Source organism: Nicotiana tomentosiformis, chromosome 8, assembly GCF_000390325.3.
Source record: "Nicotiana tomentosiformis chromosome 8, ASM39032v3, whole genome shotgun sequence".
In the NCBI taxonomy this organism is placed as follows: Eukaryota; Viridiplantae; Streptophyta; class Magnoliopsida; order Solanales; family Solanaceae; genus Nicotiana; species Nicotiana tomentosiformis.
The window spans coordinates 120,246,282-120,267,065 of record NC_090819.1 but is presented as its reverse complement, the minus strand read 5'-3'; the positions used below and the strand labels follow the sequence as shown (position 1 = coordinate 120,267,065).

The window sequence follows — 20,784 nt, the reverse complement described above, 5'->3', positions numbered from 1 at the left end:
CCATAGCTCACTAAAATTAGTGATCGTAGGATGACGATAGAAATGCTCCAAAAACCATATTTGTAACAAAATGTTGCAACCATCGAAGTTTCGCGCGCCCATTTTACATCTATTTAAAGCACGAAAAATGCAAGAAAGAATAATAGGAACCATAGTATAATCACTCCCTTCTGAGGTCAGAGCCTCAACTACACCTGCCAAGCGGATGTCAATGCGTCCCTCTCTTTCCAGGAAAACTACACGCCCCAAAAAAGTGACCATAAATGCAAACCTTCTATGTATCTTCCATGTTTCCTTATCTTTCTTTGATTTCAATTTTTTCACATTCCTTTCGAAATTGCATTCTAGGCCATACAACTGAAACAAAAGGCCCAACTTAACCCATTTGCCTCCTAGACCTTCATATTGTCCGTAATTTATGTTCAAAAGCTTCAGAAACCTAACCTCATTCATATTTTTTGGTACTATGGGCCTTTGGCGGCGAAGATTGCGGCCCCAACCCTGGAAATGGGAGATTTCCTCCAAGGTCGGAGTCATTTCACACTCGGTAAAACGGAACACATTATTTTCAGGATCCCAATGCGGAATCAAAGCTTCAATCACATCCCTCCTGGGCTTTATCGTAATCATGTGAACCAAATGTCCCAAGTATTTCTTTATCTGGTTCTGCTCATATTCCTTAAAATCTCTCCACCAATCCCACAACAACTGTGGTATCTGATCGACAATCAGAAAATCTGGTATCCCTTCTGATCTGGGCCTCTTTTCAGACCTACCTCTTTCCCTACTCATGGTATACCTGTCTAACCAGACACGAGGTTAGGCCTTGATCAAACATATTATTGACACACAAAAATTTCGATTTCTCAGGTTTTGACTCCATAAAAGAATATAAATAAATAAATAAAAACTCAACTGTGGGACTATAAAAAATATTTTTGGATTTAGTATTTTTTTTTTTTTTGGATTTTCTAAGGAAAGAATTGTAAACAGGGAATTAAGGAAAAGGAAAACATTTTTGATTTTTTTTTTTTGAAAATTAGGGCCGGAACCGATGAGGTTTGCCTACGTATCTCACATCCGGTGAGAATCAGACCCGCGTAGTTCGGTGAAAATCGACTATGTTTTTTTTTCTTTTTTTCTTTTTATTTAATGAAAATTAATTTTCAAAAACCATATGCGCTAGACCACATCATTTTTTTTCTCTGTTCGTCCAACTGATTTATGCTAAAGTCGGTCGACATGAAAGCCTCCCAAATAATGCAACAAGTAGCACATAACATGACATAATGGTCTCAACCAGGTACCTGTCCTAAAACAGAACTCGGCCCATGAGTCGAGCGCTGCTAAGTCAAATGCACATGATGCAAATAAAGCGTAGCCTACTAGGGATATTCATTGCTTGTGGCTTGTTCTTCTAAGTTTGTAAATCCTAAAGGAGATGGTATCTAGACCTGGCTTACCCGGGCGGACAACCTGAGCCGAGGAGCGTCAAGCATTACCAGTAGTAGAACAACACTGGCTAGCTAACGGCTCTCCCGCCTAAACATGTGTGACTAAATCCTTCACCAGAAGTTGGTAGGCTAACTGGCTTTATCTCAAGACAGAAATTTTGTGATGCTGGTAGGCAAACACAACATAACTAATTATCAGAAGACTCAGAGGGATACGAGAGAAGATACAATTTATATGTACAGTTCAACAATATCAAAACGGTAAAAACTCGACAAGTAACACATTAGGCCCAAATAAATCACAATATATACAAAAATTAATAAAGCCAAACAAAGTCAATGTACAAGCTCGAATTCTTAAAGTCCCCAGCAGAGTCGCCAGAGCTGTCACACCTCCTTTTTACCCCCCTCTCCCCCCACAAGTATAAATATGTATTATTAATTGGTGTAGGTTAAAGAATTTTTCCAATTAAAGTGACAAACTTGAGTAGGGACTATTTTATTTACAGAGTCGCCACTTGGAATTGAGTTTTTGGGTGTTCCAAGTCACCTTTTATTTGAATCCCTAGTCAAAGGAATGTTTGACTCTATTATTATTGGTCTGCGAAAACAAAGTCCGGGTAAGGAATTCTGTTGACCGGGGAGAAGGTGTAAGGCATTCCCCGAGTCCCGTGGTTCTAGCACGGTCGCTTTATTGACTACATTTGGCTTGAATTAATTTTGAATAAACTGTGATTTATTGGTTTTCGTACTTTATCTATCCGCTTTTAATTATTAAAATTATTAAAGAAAATTTTGAATAATATTAAATTGTCCTAACCACACCACGCAGGCAAACGTGCGACCGAATTTACTTTTGAAATTACTAAATTCGAATAAATTGATTTTTGGAATTTGTTAAATGTCAACTATCGCGATACGCAAACGAATCCGCGATTTATATCAAGGGATTAACTAATTTAGTAATTAATTAAAGCTAATGGATATGATATGAGATTGTTTGAATCAATTGAATATTAAACATCACGCTACGCAAGCAAGTCCGTAAAGTTAAAGCGCGGCTACTAATTGTCTAGCATTTAAATTAATTACTAAAAAGAATGAGTTAATTAATTAGTAACAAAAATCTTATTTTTATTGGAATTAATTGTTGTACACATGAAACTTTAAAGCTTGGTCCAACTTGAGGCCAAAATTGTTTCATGACTGTTTTACAATTGAACCCATTTGAATCACATACAACAGATTATTCTCAAAAACTTAAAACTAATATTTTAACAAGCTACTTTGAGATGAAAACGACATAATACATTATACTCCACAATTTCCAACACACTGCCTTCAAAAACGGAAAAGTTAAACCTCATAATTACTACGCTCATTCAAGTGCACAAAGAGCCGGACTCTTTCAGAAATAGATATGTCCAAATAGCGGTTGAATTTGAAAGCATACTACTCTTAAAATCGACTCACAACATAGACTATTATTTAAACATGGTATAATCTCTAATAATGAAATAATTATGTGAGCAGATATCAATGGACATTCTATCCCCTTTTTTAACACATAATCAATATCACAAAACAATAAGGAATCCAAATAATTTAAACAACCAGAACATGCCGATTCTAATTGAACAAACACAAATATGGAACACAATACCCAATTTCTCAGATTATATTTGAAAAGTAATTTTCAGTTGGATTGTACATACCTAAGAGCAGAATAATAACAGAATAGGAATCCAAACAAAGGTGTTGAACTCTGAAGATGAATCCCAACTACAGCAGTACAGTTACCAGCAGCAATAAAATTTTCAATAGCCAAACAAATGCTTGACAGCAGCAGTAAGGCCTCAAGAAAAGTCAAATGACGACTGAAAATCAGCTACAACTCTATTTTTCCTTCTCTTCTTCAAAACCTTTTTTTTAATCTCAAATTTTGAAGCTTTTCTCGTTTTTGAATTTCAGATGCTATTGTATGCGAGTGCAGTGAGTGAGGTCAATATCCATGAGTCTATGAAAGTGAGTGAGTGAGTGAGTGAGATGAGTAAGATTAGAGAGTTTGGAGGCTGTTTTCTTTTTCAAGAAGAAATGAGCAGAAGGGTGTTAGTCATGGGAGGATGCGGTTGTTGCTTCCCTGTTGAAGATGAGAGAATGAGTGAGAGCTCTCTCTTTTTGTGTGTTATGTGTGTCTTTTAATAACTGAAAATGGGTATGGGGTTTATGATAGGGGACAGGCATGGGGGACAAGGAGTGGGGAACAATGGAGAGTGGAATGGGGAGCAAAGTGTGGGGAGACAAGCATGGGGGACAAGAGAAAGTGGAGTGGGGACAAAGTGTGGGGGACAAAGAGTGGGGGACACGCGTGGGAATATGGGAGCGGGAAATATTCAAGCACGGTAAAAAATTAGGTGCTCACAATACATCTCAACCTCCACAGCAAGTAGAGGAGAGTGTGACTGACATGATGAAAAAGCTCTTGATAGAAAATCAGAAAGTTATGGCAGAGAGTCAACAAATCAGGGCTGAGAATCAACAATTGCGCACAGAGTTCAGAAATCTAGAGAGGCAGTTTGGGCAGATGGATAACAATCAGAATACTAGACCTATTGGAGCTCTCCCAAGTGATATAGAGAAAAATCCTGAAGTCAATGCAGTGACGTTGAGAAATGGGAGAGAGTTGGTAGAAGTGCCTATGAAGAAAAAGGAGCAATCTGGGCTCAAAGAAGAAAGAGTGCCAAAACTTGTAATGGTAGATGAGAGAAACAAAACAAAGCCTGAGCAAAAATCAGAGATGGTGCCACTCCCTTTTCCTCAAAGATTGAGAAAGAAGAATGATGACCACATGTTTCACAAATTACTAGATATATTTAAGCAGATACATTTGAACATCCCTTTGGTGGACATGCTTCGTGAGGTCCCAAAATATGCAAAATATATTAAGGACATATTGTCAAATAAAAGGAGGTTAACTGAGTTTGAGGCCGTAGAACTTACTGAGGAGTGCACTTCCAGGATTCAACATAAGCTTCCATAAAAGCTTAAGGATCCAGGTAGTTTTACCATCCCCGTGAGGATTGGTGAATTTGATGTGGGTAGTGCCTTGTGAGATTTGGGTATAAGTATCAATCTGATGCCGTTGTCAGTGTTCAAACAATTGGGAATAGGATCTCTGAGACCCACCACGGTGATGCTACAGTTAGCTGATAGATCTTATGTTTATCCTGAGGGGGTAATTGAGGACGTCATGCTGCAGATTGGGAAGTTTATTTTTCCTGCAGATTTTATAATCCTAGATTACGTGGCTGATGAGTTAGTTCCTATCATATTAGGAAGGCTTCTTTTGGCCACTGGAGATGTAATCATCAAAGTTTGAGAAGGTAAGATGATCCTGAGGGTGGACAATGAAGAAGCAGTCTTCAATGTATATCGAGCCATTCAGTTGCCTCATCATTACGAGGACCTGACCATGATTTCGGTGGTGGAGATAAATGAACTAGCCGTAGAGCCAAGGGCATTTAAAGAAGATGCACTAGAAAAGGCTTTGACGTTGTTCAATAACTTGGAACTTGAAGAAGAGGTTGAGGAGATGTTGCACATTCTGGATGCATCGTGTGAATACATAAGAGAAAGAACCCAATTTGAGCCTCTAGATAGGCCAATCGGCCCGCCTCCTAAACCCTCAGTTGAGGAGGCCCTAAAATTGGAACTTAAACTCTTACCATCTCATCTTCATTATGCATATTTAGGAAATTCTAACACTTTACCTGTGATTGTTTCTTCTCATTTGTCTGAATTGCAGGACGAAAAGCTCTTAAGGGTGCTGAGGGAGCACAAACATGCCGTTGTTGGACGATGTCTGACATAAAAGGTATTAGCCCTGCATTCTGCGTGCACAAAATACTCATGGAGGAGGGACACAAGCCTAGCGTGGAGCATCAATGCCGCCTCAATCCAATCATGAAAGAGGTGGTAAGAAAAAAAGTAATTAAGTGGCTCGACGCAGGTATAGTATTTCCTATCTCCGATAGCAAGTGAGTAAGCCATGTTCAATGTGTACCTAAGGGGGGGGGGGTATGACTGTTGTAGTAAATGAATTAATCCCAACTAGGACTATGACTGGTTGGAAAATATGCCTAGACTATAGGAAGTTGAATAATGCTACACTAAAAGATCACTTCCCTCTCCCCTTCATTGATCAAATGCTTGACAGGTTAGCCGGAGAGGAATACTATTGTTTCCTTGACGGCTATTCGGGGTATAATCAGATTGCTATTGCCCTGGAAGATCAAGAAAAGACCAATTTTACATGCCCTTATGGCACTTATGCATTTAAGAGAATGCCATTCGGGTTGTGTAATGCACCTGTGATTTTTCAAAGGTGTATGATGGCTATTTTCACCGATATGGTGGAACGGTTTGTGAAAAGTATAGTGCTGGGACACTAAATTGGGAAAAATGCCATTTTATGGTACGTGAAGGTATAGTGCTGGGACACAAGTTGTCCAAAGATGGACTGGAAGTTGACAAGGCTAAGGTGGAAGCAATTGAAAAGTTACGACCACCGATTTCAGTAAAAAGAGTTAGGAGTTTTCTAGGACATGCAGATTTTTATCGCCGATTTATAAAGAATTTCTCAAAAATTTCCTCTCCTTTGTGCAGGTTGTTAGAGAAGGATGTGTCGTTCAAGTTTGACGGTGCTTGTCTGAAATCATTCGAGGAGCTGAAAAAGAAGTTAGCGAGTGCACCAATCATAGTGGCTCCTGACTGGAACGAGCCATTGGAGATGATGTGTGACGCCAGTGATGGTGCAATTGGGGCCGTATTGGGCCAGAGGAGGAGCAAAATATTTAACTCCATTTACTACTCAAGCAAGACTCTCACTCCTGCTCAAATAAATTATATTGTGACAGAAAAAGAGTTGCTTGATATAGTGTGGGCGTTCGATAAATTTTGGGCCTATTTGGTTGGCACCAAAGTCATCGTCTACACAAACCATGTAGCCATCAGGTATTTGTTTGAAAAAAAAGATTCTAAACCAAGGCTAATCTGTTGGTTTTTACTCTTGCAGGAATTTGACTTAGAGATCCGAGACCGTAAAGGAACAGAGAATCAAGTGGCTGATCACTTGTCCAGGTTAGAAACTCGGAATCATGTAGGTGAGGGAGATGTCATCAAGGAAACATTCCTGGATGAGCAATTGTTGGCCATTACTGCCGGGGAGGTACCATGGTATGCAGATTTTGTGAACTATTTGGCAAGTGGAGAGATGCCGCCTGATCTTGAACCTTATGCTAAAAAGAAGTTCTTGCGAGATGTGAGGTCATATGTGTGGGATGAGCCATTCCTGTTCAAATCGTGTATTGATCAGCTAATGAGAAGATGTGTGCCCGAATCTGAAATAAATGCTATCTTACATGAATGCCATGCATCGCCTTATGGTGGTCATCATGCGGGTGACCAAACAACAGTTAAGGTATTGCAATCGATTTTCTATTAGCCTAGGGTGTTTAAAGACGCCCATGAGTTCGTGAGGATATATGATAGGTGCCAGAGAACATGAACAATTACGAAAAAGCATGAGATGCCATTGCACGATATTATGGAGTTTGAAATTTTTGATGTTTGGGGAATTGATTTTATGGGTATGTTTCTCTCGTTCAGTGGGTGTAAGTACATTTTGGTGGCCGTTGACTATGTGTCGAAGTGGGTGGAGGCCATAGCTCTTCCTACCAATGATGCCCAGGTTGTGGTTAAGTTTGTGAAAAAGCATATCTTTACAAGATTCGGCACTCCGAGAATGATGATAAGTGATGGGGGCACCCATTTCTGTAACAAGCTCTTGGACAATGTCTTAGCGCAATATGGGGTCAAATATAAAGTTGCAACCGCTTACCACCCTCAGACTAGTGGGCAAGTGGAATTTTCAAATAAAGAGATAAAGTAGATCCCGGAGAAGACGGTTGATGCAAGTAGGAAAGATTGGGCTACAAATCTTGATGATGCTCTATGGGCATACCGGACCGCCTACAAAACTCCAATTGGAACCTCCCCTTACAAGTTGGTTTATGGGAAAGTATGCCATTTACCGGTGGAACTTGAGCACAAGGCCTATTGGGCATTAAAGAAGCTGAACTTTGATGCTGACTTAGCGGGTAGAAAGCGGTTGATGCACCTAAACGAGCTTGATGAGTTTCGCTTGCATGCGTATGAGAATGCCAAGTTATATAAAGAAAATACCAAGCGCTGGCATGATAAGCATATTCAACATCGCAAGTTCGAACCGGGCCAATTGGTTCTCTTGTTCAATTCGAGGTTGAGACTCTTTCCGGGGAAGCTCAAATCGAGATGGTCGGGCCCGCTTGAGGTAGTAAGAGTCACTCCACATGGTGCAATTAAGTTGCACATCTTAGGTGGCGATAGAACGTTCTTAGTGAACGGAAAAAGAGTAAAGCACTATTATGGAGGTGACTTTGATTGTCAGAAGTCGAAGGTGTTACTTGCCAATGATTAGACAAGGTTCTATGTCGTTCCGCGACGTTAAATTAGGCGCTTGTTGGGAGGAAATCCATCTTTATTGCTTTCTTTTAATTTTATTTTTATTATATTATTTTTGTAGTGTCTGCTTTTATTTTGTAGGATTATAAGAATAGGAATCAAAGCCATTGGAAGAGTGCAAAAGCGAGCTAGATGGTGAGAACTAAGTATGGGTTGCTCATACAAAGGACCATGCCTGGGGGAAGTCTAAGTACCCTGTGAGTCATGATTGCTTCGGTCTTTGGCCTTACAGAGAGTTTCTTGTCCACTCTCGTTATTTTTTTGCTTTATTTGTGCATTGGGGACATTGCATTTTTTTAAGTGCGGGGTGGGAGAATTCCTCTAGATAATTAGTAGTAGTATGTTAGAAAATGTTAACTTCTTCTTTTGATTTTAGCTTCTTATCTTTGTTTTCATAGTTATGTAGTATTTTAGTATCTATGAAAATAATGGGGAAAAAAAGTAGAAAATTTGGACTTTTCCCGATGATGGATCTCTTAGGCAGTTTTTTTGAGGGATTTAAGTCTAAGGAAAAGGACAAAAAGATTTTCTTTGTATGTAGTGCAGTAATTCCCCCTTGGTTTTTCTTTGTGTCGCGGTTCTTTTCCAAGGGTTTTATTTGAACCGGGTGTAGTTAGTTTTATTTTTTTAGGAGTAGGAGTCACTGTGAGATGAATTGAATTGAAGCAATATCTCTTGACTTTGTTATGCCTTGAGAATAGTGAGTACTTTGGTTGTGACGCTTAGGTTCAATTTTTGACTCTTGTATAAGTACCTTAAATCGTTTGATCTTAAATTTGCTTCACTGCTTTGACTAGAGTGTCTTGATGAGTCCAATATTGAGTGAGTTATGTGCCATGTGTGTATGAGGTTTGTATGTATTCTGTGCATTGCATTTGAGGTCTAGAACTTGCCCCGTGTGTTTGCAAAGCGAAATAGTAGTTTTGTTCAGTCTTGGAAGTAATATAGGCGTTTCTTTGTTGAGCCAGATATATATATTTTACCCGCCTAATTGTTATGTATCGTAGTTAACCTCGTTGAGCTTGTAATCATGTTTCTTTGGCAACCACATTACAAGTTTTACCCTTTTGTTAGAATTAACCGTCTATTTGAACCTTTCCACCTCTCATGAGCACTTGAATTATTATAAACTTTGTAGAAGTTAAAGAGTGGGGTGGATGGTTTGGCTTTTGAGTGGAACTAATGAAATAAGGAGAAAAGTGCATTGTTTTGAAAAATAAAATCCACTTGAAGTGAAAAAGAAAAAAAATAGTTGTATTGTTGTGAAAAATATTCCTTGATAGTGGTGACTCTTGATGAAATTGTACTTAAAGAAGTGTGGAGTTAATATACATTGATGTGAAGGTGGAGTTATGGTTTGACATAAGTAGTGGGTTTGAATGTTAAAGTATATGTATTAAAGTGCTTAGGGAGGTGTAGTCACTCTTATATCCAAATGTATCCTACCCGACCTGTAGCCGACATTACAACCAATTAAAGTCCTACTTGATCCTAGACTGAATAGGCTTGATTAGTAGAGTAGTACACTACAGGCAAGCCTATGGTGCATCTTTTATGGCATATGAATGTTATTTCTGAGAGTGAGTGAATTCTTTCTATCTTGAGTTCCTAATTATTCTTAAATTTTATTGTGTGTGGAACTACTCTCTTTTGTTGTGTAAGGGCACTTGATTCATGAAGGAAAGGTAATTCCATTGATCTCTACGTTAGAGTAAGTGAGTGAGTTGTGAGTAATGCATGGTACTTGTGAGTCAAATCTTGAGGTAAAGATGTTACGCCCTTATGCTTAGTCTATTTTAAAGATTCTTGGTGTGATGAGTTAGGAGAATTGTGTAAAAAGGTTGTGTCTATATAAAGTGTAATTTGATTGCTCGAGGATGAACAACATTTAGTTTGGACAATTAATTAATTTTAGTTTGCTTAGTTAATGATCAATCTAAGTCTCTATGGGTTCGACATCTGACTTTCGAGCCACTCTATTACTTGACGACCACGTATATTTGCGTGTACTTGGGGAACCAACAGGACCCCATAGTCATCATCTTCGTCAGTCTTCTGAATCTCTAGTTGGGTCGAGGCTGACGTTTCTTATTGCTATTTGGTATACCGTTCCTCCTTTGAATCTGATCCATTTGTCGATGGTAGTGAAGATATCATAATCACTCCATCGACGACAAACATTTTTTTGCGGCCGGTTGCTTCCCGTAGACCATTTTGATTCCCTCCAATGTTGGGAATTTTAGAACCTGGTGAAGGGTCGAGGGCACTGCTCTCATGTTGTGCATCCATGGCCTCCCGAACATTGTGTTATATCTCATATCGCCCTCGATCACGTGGAACTTCGTTTCTTGGATGATCCCGGCCACGTTTACTGGCAAGATTATTTCGCCCTTAGTAGTTTCACACGCCATATTAAATCCGTTCAGTACCAGGGTTGCGGGCATGACCTTGTCCTGTAGACCGAGTTTCTCTACGACCCTTGATCGAATGATGTTGGTCGAACTACCTGGATCAATTAACACACGCTTAACTTGAGTTTTATTCATAAGTACAGATATTACGAGTGCATCGTTATGGGGATGCATGATTCCTTCCGCATCTTCATCACTAAAGGACAGGGTTCCTTTTGGTGTGTAATCCTGAGTCCGAGATTGCTTCTCTCTTACAATAGATATCTTAGTGTGTTTAAGCACCGGCTAGCCCCTGGGGGACATCGATCCCTCTGATGATCATGTGGATGATGTGTTGTGGCTCTTCTTGTTTGTATTGTCTATTGAAATCTCTGTTTTTGAAATGGTTTTTGGCCCGGTCACTTAAAAATTCTCGAAGGTGCCCTTCATTGAATAATCGGGCTACCTCCTCTCTCAACTGCCTGTAATTTTCGGTTCTGTGGCCATGGGTGCCATGATACTTGAACATTTGACTGGGATTTCTGTGGGCTGGATCGAACTATAGAGGTCGATGCCACTTAGTATCTTTGATGAGTCTGATAGCCGACACGATGGCGGATGCATCGATGTGAACTTATATTCTGATAACCGTGGTACTTCCTTAGGTCCGGTATGCCTGTCGAACCCATTCCTGTTCATCAGCCCCCAAGACCCTTGGCCTCAATAACTTCTCCGTTTGCCTTGTACGGAGTTGCATGTAGGTTCGCTACCCCTACAATCTCCGTTATACGGCTGATATTGATCCTTGGTTCTCGGTCGATGTCCCTTTTAATAACTGACCCAGAACCCAACTGGCCGTCTTCGATTGATATCGATTGTGTACATCGGCCGAGGTAACAACAGGGTACTCGATCAAATTCTGGTTCAATTGTCGTGAAGCCATCGAGCTTCGTTCATTCAGTCCTTGAGAGAAAGCTTAAACAACCCAATCGTCCTTGACCGGTGGTAGATCCATTCGTTTTGTTTGGAAATGAGATACAAACTCTCTTTCCATCTCGTTATCTTTTTGCCTTACCTTGAAAATGTCCGACTTCCTGGTCTCGACCTTTATGTCTCCGGCGTGTGCTTTTACGAAAGAATCTGCAAGCATAGCAAAAGAATCGATAGAGTTAGGCGGTAAATTATGATACCATATCATTGCCCCATTTGACAGGGTTTCCCCGAACTTCTTCAATAATATGGATTCGATCTCGTCGTCTTCTGGATCGTTCCCCTTAATAGCGCATGTGTAAGATGTGACATGCTCGTTGGGGTCGGTCGTCCCATTATACTTAGGAATTTCGGGCATACGGATCTTCTTGGGGATCGGTTTGTGAGCCGCGCTCGGGGGAAAGACTTTTGTACGAATTTTATGGAATCCAAGCCCTTCAATACCGGTGGTGCCCCCGCGATCTGGTCAACCCTGGAGTTATAAGTTTCTATTTTTTTGTCGTTTGCTTCAATCCTCTTTTCTCCTAACTCAATTCCTTTTGTCAGTTCCTCGAACTTCTTAATAATTTCGGGATTAGTCCCTGATTCTTGTTCATTTGATCTAACTATAGCTGGCGCCGTTTCGTGGGTGAACTCTCGGGGTGGACTGGGCTCGGCCCTGCCCGGTGCTTGGGTTTGGCTCTACAACTGAGCTATTGCTACATGTTGAGCTTGTAATATTTCGAAAATCATACGCAGGCTGATCCCATCTTTTCCAACATTTTGGGTATTTCGAAATGCAGATCGAGTTCCACCATGAATGCTGTTTTCGGGGTCGGAACGTTGGTTCTCCTCGATGGCCACATGTGAGTTAACGTCAATTGGATCTACGGCCCGAGCTCCAACGAGATCGACGGGTGACCTATCATCCCCGGTCGCCAGGTTGTTGTTCTCATCTTGAAGACCAGCTTCATTGTCGATAGGTAGGGCCATTAATTGAGAGTTCGTCGTTTTTGACCTGAAATCAAAGACACTTACAAGAGCAAGTATAAAATGGTGTGTTTTGCAGAGATTCGTACCAAATAACCACTGTTATCCTTAGCCCCACGGTGGGCGCTAAACTGTTTACCCGAAAAATGGATAGAGTTAAATTTATACGTGGTTCTAAGGATACGTGACATAAATTGATATAAATCAGAAAATAAGTAGAAATATATTAAATATTGACTATAAAAAGGAATGAATACAAACCCAAATTGAGTAGATAATGATTTATAAATGAACAAGATGAATCAATATCAAAAGCCCAAAAAAGGATAATATTAGCTAGATGTTATGTAAATCGCAATAATTTCTGAATATGAGAGTGTATGAATGAATCTCTGAATAAATGAATTGAGTCCTTTGAATCAACGATAACCTACTCTTAATATAGTGGAAGAATCTTACTTTGGATATAATTAAAAATACATAGTTGGGATCCCGTGATATATTAATTAGTTGGCTTTTCCTTGATTTCTGCCGAGATTCTCTCCCCAAATGCGATTATAACGGCTCTTTTGTCCGTTGGCTCTAGCCCGAACACGGCCGCTCTCGATCGTGATCGGCCTCTATTCGCTCGACCTCTATCTGGGCTCGATCTCGGTCTTAGCTGATTTCGGTCTCGATCGATCTCTATTTGCTCGAACTCTATCTGGGCTCGATATCGATCTTGGCCGATCCCGACCTTGGTCGGTTTCTAGGGCTCGAACTCAGTAGCCCGACTTCACATCATAACTCGATATTATAATAACGAATATCGGTCCATCATGTCCCAATCTCGATTAGTCACACGAATGGAAAACTCGGTTTTGACCGTATACAGTAAGCTCTACTATTCACAAATCACAAAGATATCATCCAGCATAGATCCATCAATTCTAAAATGCTAACAGACAAGTGAATATCAATTAAAATAAAGTAGCTATGATTAAGCATACTTCAACCATATAGTGACAGAATTTTCACCAAGCCAAATCAGAGCAGAAGAGGCAAAAATTATAAAGAAATAAGCCATCCAAAATTATCCTACTTATAACTCTCATGGTTGTAAGCCAGGCCAAAACTTATCCTACTTATATTTGAAAAAATATAAGGTCACCGCCATATGCTCTGCCAACAGACTTGTTAGCTCCCATTTTCATCACTTTGATCAAAACACTCCCACATATTTTGCTCAAAAAACGAAATCTCTATTTGCTACATTTGAATTGGGGGATATAGATAGAGGGCTGCTACCAGTCATATGCTGTATTTGCTTCTCTTTCTCCTTATGCAAGATTTTTATATTTCATTTGACTTGAAGGAAAAGTCCTCTTAGATTCATTAATTATTTTCCTTATTTGACCTGGTCGATTTCTTGGATAGAAGGGTCTCCAGCCTCCACTCTCCGATAATTATAAATTGAAAAAACTTGGAGACTTAAAACCATGCTTGTCACATCTTCTTCTTCTAATTAAAAAATGAATTTTTTTAGTGTAGACTTGTACCAGAATCCTCATTTATCGTCATGTGTGTGGTTTGTGATATACCATGAATGTCAAAGGCAAATGAATGTGTAGTAAATTTTATAGGTGGTCATTTAGCTTTGTGTTTATTATCCTAAAGTTTTTTTTGTTACGTAAAAGTCATTCAACCTTGTGTTCATTACTCAAAAGTCACGTTTTTTTCTTATGTTACACAAAAATGATCTTATTATAGTTTATCACAATAGTCACATTGACCAGATTTTATAAAACTTTCACCTGAAAAGTTTATTATGCCCTTGGCATTATAAATCCTCCTATTATGTAATACTTTATATATTATATATTATATAATATATTTTTACCTAGGTATTTTACTATTGTTAAAATAATATTATATTATTTTATTTATTATTTTATAGTATATTCATATATTTAATTTTATCATGGCACTCAATTTTTTTAATCATATTCAAACATGAACATATATTGAAACATAAAAACGGCAAAAAATATTTATTTTTTAATATTTATTTGAAATAGCAAAAACATATTTAGTTAACAAATGATAGTTTTTTATAGTCAGTAAAACTTTCAAAAAAATTCAAAGATATTTGTATTTAATATTAAGTCTTTTAAAGCTTTTATCTGTAAATATTCTTTTTTGAAAGTGTTAATTTGATATGTTAGTGTGCTAAATGTGGGTATTTTGTTTATTCGATTAACGAATATGACTTGACTGATAAATCTGTGAGCTTTAATTTTAAAATTTTCGTTAAACAAATTTCATTAGGTATGGTTATGAATGTTGACTTGAGATTTATTCACGGTAATGTTACTAACAAATTTAATAATGCTACCTCTTTATCTTAAAAATTAACGTTAAGGGAAAATTAAATGTCAAATATATTATAAAATTAATAAATTAAATAATATTAAGTTATTTAAATTATAAGTAAAATACCTAGGCAAAAATATATTATACAGTATATAATATAGAAGGTATTACATAAATTGGGGGTCTTTATTACGTCAAGAGCATAATAGATATTTCAGGTAAAGGTTTTATAAAATTTGGTCAAAGTGACTATTGTGATAACTAAAGCATAGTAAAATAAATTTTATGTAACAAGAGAAAGAAAAGTGACTTTTGGGTAATGAATACAAAGTTGAATGACTTTTACGTAATAAAAAAAATATGACTTTAAGGTAATGAACACATAATTGAATAATCAACCATAAAATTTACTCATGAATGTGCCACCATACAATTTTGACAAATAACTCAAAAAACACCTCCAAGTTTCCGTTTTTATTCATTCTAATAATTCTTTCCTCCTATGGATTTTGTTAAAGTGGTAAGATTGAGATCTTGAATTTTATACTCCTAGGGGAAGTGTTTTCCTTTTCATGAACCACGACATTGTCACCACCTCAGTTTTTCACTTTAGGATATTGTGATGGCACCTAATCTCTAAGATTAGATAAGCCTAACATGTAATAATAGCTTAAAAAAATAATCAAACAGAAATACTAAAGCAAGACTGATAAACTCAAATAAACTTCCAAATAGGATCACAACCACAACTCTCCCAAAATCGGTGGAACTGAGTCATAAGCTCTACAGAATAATCTAGAATGTCTACTATAACACTGTCTGAATGAGAAATACAACAGAATGAAAAGATAAAAGAAGGTAACTCCGAGGCCTGCGGACGCCAAGCAGGTATACCTTGAAGTCTCCGGATGAGCTACAATCAAACATTAACGCCCAGCACGGGCAGACATACCTGGATCTGCACAAAAATATATGCAGAAGCGTAGTATGAGTACACCACAACGGTACCAAGTAAGCATCAAGCCTAACATTAGTAGAGTAGCGACGAGGCCAAGTCAAGATACCTACTGGGACATAATAAACAAAATAAAAACATAATAGCGAGAAGTAATGAAAAGCGGAGAAATAAATGATACAAAACAAGTAAATAACATAAACTAATGATAGAATTGTAAGTATAAAGATAAAATAAAGGAAGCAATTAAAGAGAACCAGATACATGCAAAACTAATAGGACAAGAAGAATCAAAACAACAAGAAGTGTTCCATCAATAACTCTTTTCCAACATGAGATGCACAACAAGAACCACAATCGAGGTACTGCCTCATGTACAACAAGAATCACAATCGAGGTAGTGCCTCGTGTACAACAAGAATCACAACCGAGGTACTACCTCGTATCCACATTTCTTAATTTCAATCACAATATTTTCTTATATCACCGCAGGAGCCTTATTTAATTTTAAAAATTATTTTTTCTGAAATAGCTACCCGCGTTTTAGCCCACCACCGCATGACTTCAAGTAGTTCCCCTACTAGCAACACACGTATCAATCCCACCTTATCTTACTGCATGCGTATCAATCCCAAGCCTTATACTGCCGCATGTGCATCAATATCACAGCATAATCGCAACTCTCACCCCAAGTGCCCATATGCCACAACTTGCTAAAAGAATCAACAATATCAATATTTCCACAACAAATAGCCATGGCTCAACCATAATGTAAACAAGAATATCAATAATAACAAAATAAAAGTGAATAGCTCAACAAAAAAGGTATCTCAACAATTAAATACTTCGCCTCAATGTGATAATGACTTTCTCAACTTCAACAACAATAACTCAACAATAAAATATTTCACGAAACAACAACTTCAATTACAAGTAAGTCAAAAATTTAAAAATATAACAAAACACAAGGAAGACAATAACTTCAACTAAAGCATACAAGATCAAATTAGCAAGTAGGAGGTGAAATAAGTATTAACAATGTAAAATAAATCATGTATGGGTAAATTAGCACATGAAAGGGTGGATTAATAGTGAAAAATATAACATGTTAAGACAATCCAATTAAAAGCATGATAAGAGTCTAAATAGCCTAAACTGGTCAAATATCAAATATAGTCTGTGTACCCACTCGTCACCTTGCGTACACGACTTTTACATAAAACGATTAGCATAAACAAACCAATTCCTAAGGGGTAGTTCCCTCCCCCCCTCCCCCCCACAAAGTTAGGCAAGATATTTACCTCAACTAGGCCAACTCAACCCTCAAAGATAGTTTTTCCCTAAAATTGGCCTCCACACGGCTCAAATCTAACCAAAATTGACTTAATATCATCAAACAATGCAAGAAAAAATAATTATAATAGATAAAGTTATGAACTTTACACGTTTTTCAAAAAGTCAACAAAAGTCAACTCGGAGATTGCCTGGTCAAAACTCGGGTCCAAGGGTAGATTCCGACTACCCATAACCTTACGAGTCCATATATGAGATTAATTTCAAAATCTGAGTCCAAATCGGCTCTCAAAACTCAAATTCTTATTTTTCAAAAACTTGACAAAGTTTCTCAATTTTTCTTCTTTGATTCACATAAATTTGATGTTAAATCTAAGATGTAATCAAATATAGTTGGAAATTGATAAGAATCACATACCCAATATTTGTAGATGAAAATTTCCTCTCCAAATCGCCTCATACCGAGTCTAGGGGTTCTAAAATGAGAGAATATATTAAAACATCCCAACTCCTAGCCCTTTTGATCAGTTGTAGATATCGCAATTGCGAAGAGATCCTCGCAAATGCGGCCACTGACAACCTAAGAGGAGGTCGCAAATGCAACATTAGCTTCGCATTTGCGAAGCCTGTCCTCCTCGCAAATGCGACATTTTTGTCGCAAATGTGAACTACCCGTTTTCCTGAGCTACTTCGCAATTGTGATACCTGAACGCCCCCTGCTAAGCTCGTAATTGCGGACTTGGTATTCGCAATTGCGATACTAGAGGCATCAGCACGCCAGATTCTTGTTTTCAATTCAAACTATTCTGAAACATGTCCGAAACTCATCTGAGCCTTCGGAGCTCCAAACCAAACATCCACACAAGTCTAAAAATATCATACGAACCCGCTCGCGTGATCAAAATACAAAAATAACACTTAAAACTACGAATCGGGTACCAAAATGCATGAATTTCAAAGTAAATTTCAAGAACTTCTAGAATTGTAACTAAACGTCAGAATCCTATCAAATCAACTCCAAATGATACCAAATTTTGCATACAAGTTCTAAATAGCATAACAGACCTATTCTAAGTCCAAAAATGAAATTACGATCCCTATAGCCAAAAGACAACCTACAGTCAAACTTTTAAAATTCAAATTGCCAAATTTCGGCAAATCAACACAAATCAACCTACGGACTTCCGATTCTGATTTTGGACATACGCCCAAGTCCAAAATTACGATACGAAACTATCGAAACCATCAAAATAATGTTCCGGGGTTATTTTTCAAAAGTCAAAGTTTGATCAACATTTCTAACTCAAGCTTCTAAGCCAAGAATTAAAGGGTCCAAATCAACTCGAAATCTTCCCGGAATGAAACTAATCAACCCCGTAAGTCATAAAATCATAAATATACATGTGTGAAGCATAAAAAAGGATTACAAGGCGCAATTACACAAATCGTCCAATCGAATCGTCGCAGACACATATCTAAATTAATCAAGCTCCAAAATGAATATTAAAAGAAGAAGGTATTTCAAATTTTATAGGTCTTAAACTCAACTATCGTTAGTGACATTTATATATTACTTTGAATCTCTTCCTTTGACCATGGATATATATACTATTGCAATTGCAAATAATTTATCCATTGATGATTACGTGTAGTTGTTGACAAGTCTCTCTTTGTGTGTAGGTAATCGTACTGCTTCTCCGAAGACTCATTCTACCACAACCAGAAATCATTTGGACACTTTTTGAAAAGGTACTGGTCTCTAGGTGGCGTATACCCCATATAATTAGTACAAAATTTAAAAAATATATATATCATTTTGTACATAAATGATAAAACTCTGTAAACTGTGATTTGTTATAAGAAAAATCAAATTATGGTGGATGTCTACTCTTCCTCCATGATCTTCTCAAATGCGTAATGACATATTCAATGACAGATTTCTATACTTAATGACATATTCAATGACATATTTTTCTTCACTTTTCATGCCTATATAAAGGCCTTGTAATAGATAGAAAAATACACACAATTGAAGAAGAAATACTCTTCCTTCTCTCTATCTCTATTTCTTGTTCATGTGTTTACTAAATTGCTTTTATTTCATAACTTGTTCTTGTTCATGTTTTACTAAATTGCTTTTATTTCATAACACGTTATCAATACGAATTGCTCATTTCATGATCTTCTACGTCAAGACTATGTAAATTATAAGCAGACAATGAGATCAAGTACAATGAAAGATGTCTTGTATGATAATACAAAGATAAGTTTTACATCCATCTAAACCCATTCATACTTTCATATCTTTGCATTAACTTTATGTGCAGTATTTAGTAAAAATATTTTTTTCAATTGTATCCAGTGAAATAAAGAACTGAAAAGGTATGTCTTTATTTGCTACATCTCTTATAGGATAAAGATAATATTCCAACGTATATATATGTTCTGACCTTTTACATACTATGATAGATAATTATTAAGGTAATTTAGTAATAATATTTTTACCATAACATGGTGTATTTCATTGAAAGCAAAATTGGCATATATCCTAACTAGCATTTTTATTGCAAAGGAACTGTTTCAAGATTGAAATAGTTATGTATGTCTTCTTGAAAGTTAATTTACTTATGCCTATAATTATGAAGTAATAATATTTTAAAGGCTCGAGTGCGAGTCCTAGTGAATTTTGGCCTATTATGCCAAAGATTGAGGGTAATACGATGGGTTCAAGTCCCAACGCACTATGTTGATGAAAAGACGTTGGATTCAAGTTCCAACGCATTATGGCCTAGCATGCCTTTATATGAGTAAGGCATTGGGTTTGAGTCCTAATGCACCACATTAATAATAATAATAACTAAAGAAAAAATAATATAATTTTCATGAAAAAGCATGAAGCTTGTCCCACTTGATTTGCTCCATTCTTGAAGTGAATGTGATAGCAGTGCATGATAAGTCTAAATAAAGACAAGTGGTTGACCAATGAATGTGGGCATACGAAAGGCCAAAATAATAATAGTTATCACTGTGGTAATTATCAAAAGGGAGAAATTCTTTGTAGAGAATATGACTTGTGATAAACATTGAGATTGCATACTCATTCCTGAAAGTGAATGTGAATATATATATATATATATGATAAAGATTATGCATAATAATGTACTTGTGCATAGTTGGATAAATACTGCAACTCACCTCTAAGAGATGTTTGAGACAAAGAAAAATAATGAATATTATTGTGTAGTTACATGAATATATCATTGGTCGCATGCATGTGATATGCCAAAAATATTTTGTCATGCCTTATGAAAGTTATTAAAAGCAAAATTAAAGCAAGAAATTATTTTGCTTGTGATGATTTTGAACATGGCAATTATTATGATACGATTCTCTTTGTGAAGTAGACATTCATTATATGGATGGTGTGACAAAAGATCTTGTAGTACAAAAGTAGTTAAGAGCTCTGAAAGAACTAATTTGTTACTACCCGGATGAATGAAATTGTTCATGACATTAATATTGTAGTAAGTCTCAAAAGATATATTTCGATTTACAAATATATTAGCCAAAGTGGTTGGCATAATGAGACTATAAATGAAAAGAAGATTGAATATCTTTATATTACTATAATCATACCGGGTAAATATAAAAGGTTACCTGACTTTTCTTCTATCTGTACTACACAAGTATAAGCATGATGATGCAATCCCAAGCCACAAGTAAACTAGAGGTTTACTGAAATAAATATTAGTTGGCATGACCGGTTGATCATCTCGGTTCAATTATGATGCGAAAAAGTTAATTGAGAATTACATTGGCA

The 20,784-nt window shown here is 37.1% G+C and overlaps 1 protein-coding gene across 1 annotated transcript; it reads left to right on the top strand.

The window, feature by feature from the left end:
* The first annotated feature begins 5,572 nt into the window (after positions 1 to 5,572).
* Positions 5,573 to 7,971, top strand: LOC138898062 (uncharacterized). Its single transcript, XM_070184094.1, has 4 exons — positions 5,573 to 5,874; positions 6,120 to 6,423; positions 6,529 to 6,933; positions 7,405 to 7,971. Exons 1-4 carry the CDS (start codon positions 5,573 to 5,575, stop codon positions 7,969 to 7,971), a joined length of 1,578 nt encoding a protein of 525 aa, XP_070040195.1.
* Positions 7,972 to 20,784: the final 12,813 nt, after the last annotated feature.

Coding starts and splice junctions, on each gene's coding strand:
- LOC138898062 (XM_070184094.1), top strand. CDS start 5,573: ATGACTGGTTGGAAAATATGCCTAGACTATAGGAAGTTGAATAATGCT. Junction 6,424..6,528: donor ATAAATTTTGGGCCTATTTG/GTTGGCACCAAA, acceptor TTACTCTTGCAG/GAATTTGACTTAGAGATCCG. Junction 6,934..7,404: donor GTGACCAAACAACAGTTAAG/GTATTGCAATCG, acceptor GAGATAAAGTAG/ATCCCGGAGAAGACGGTTGA.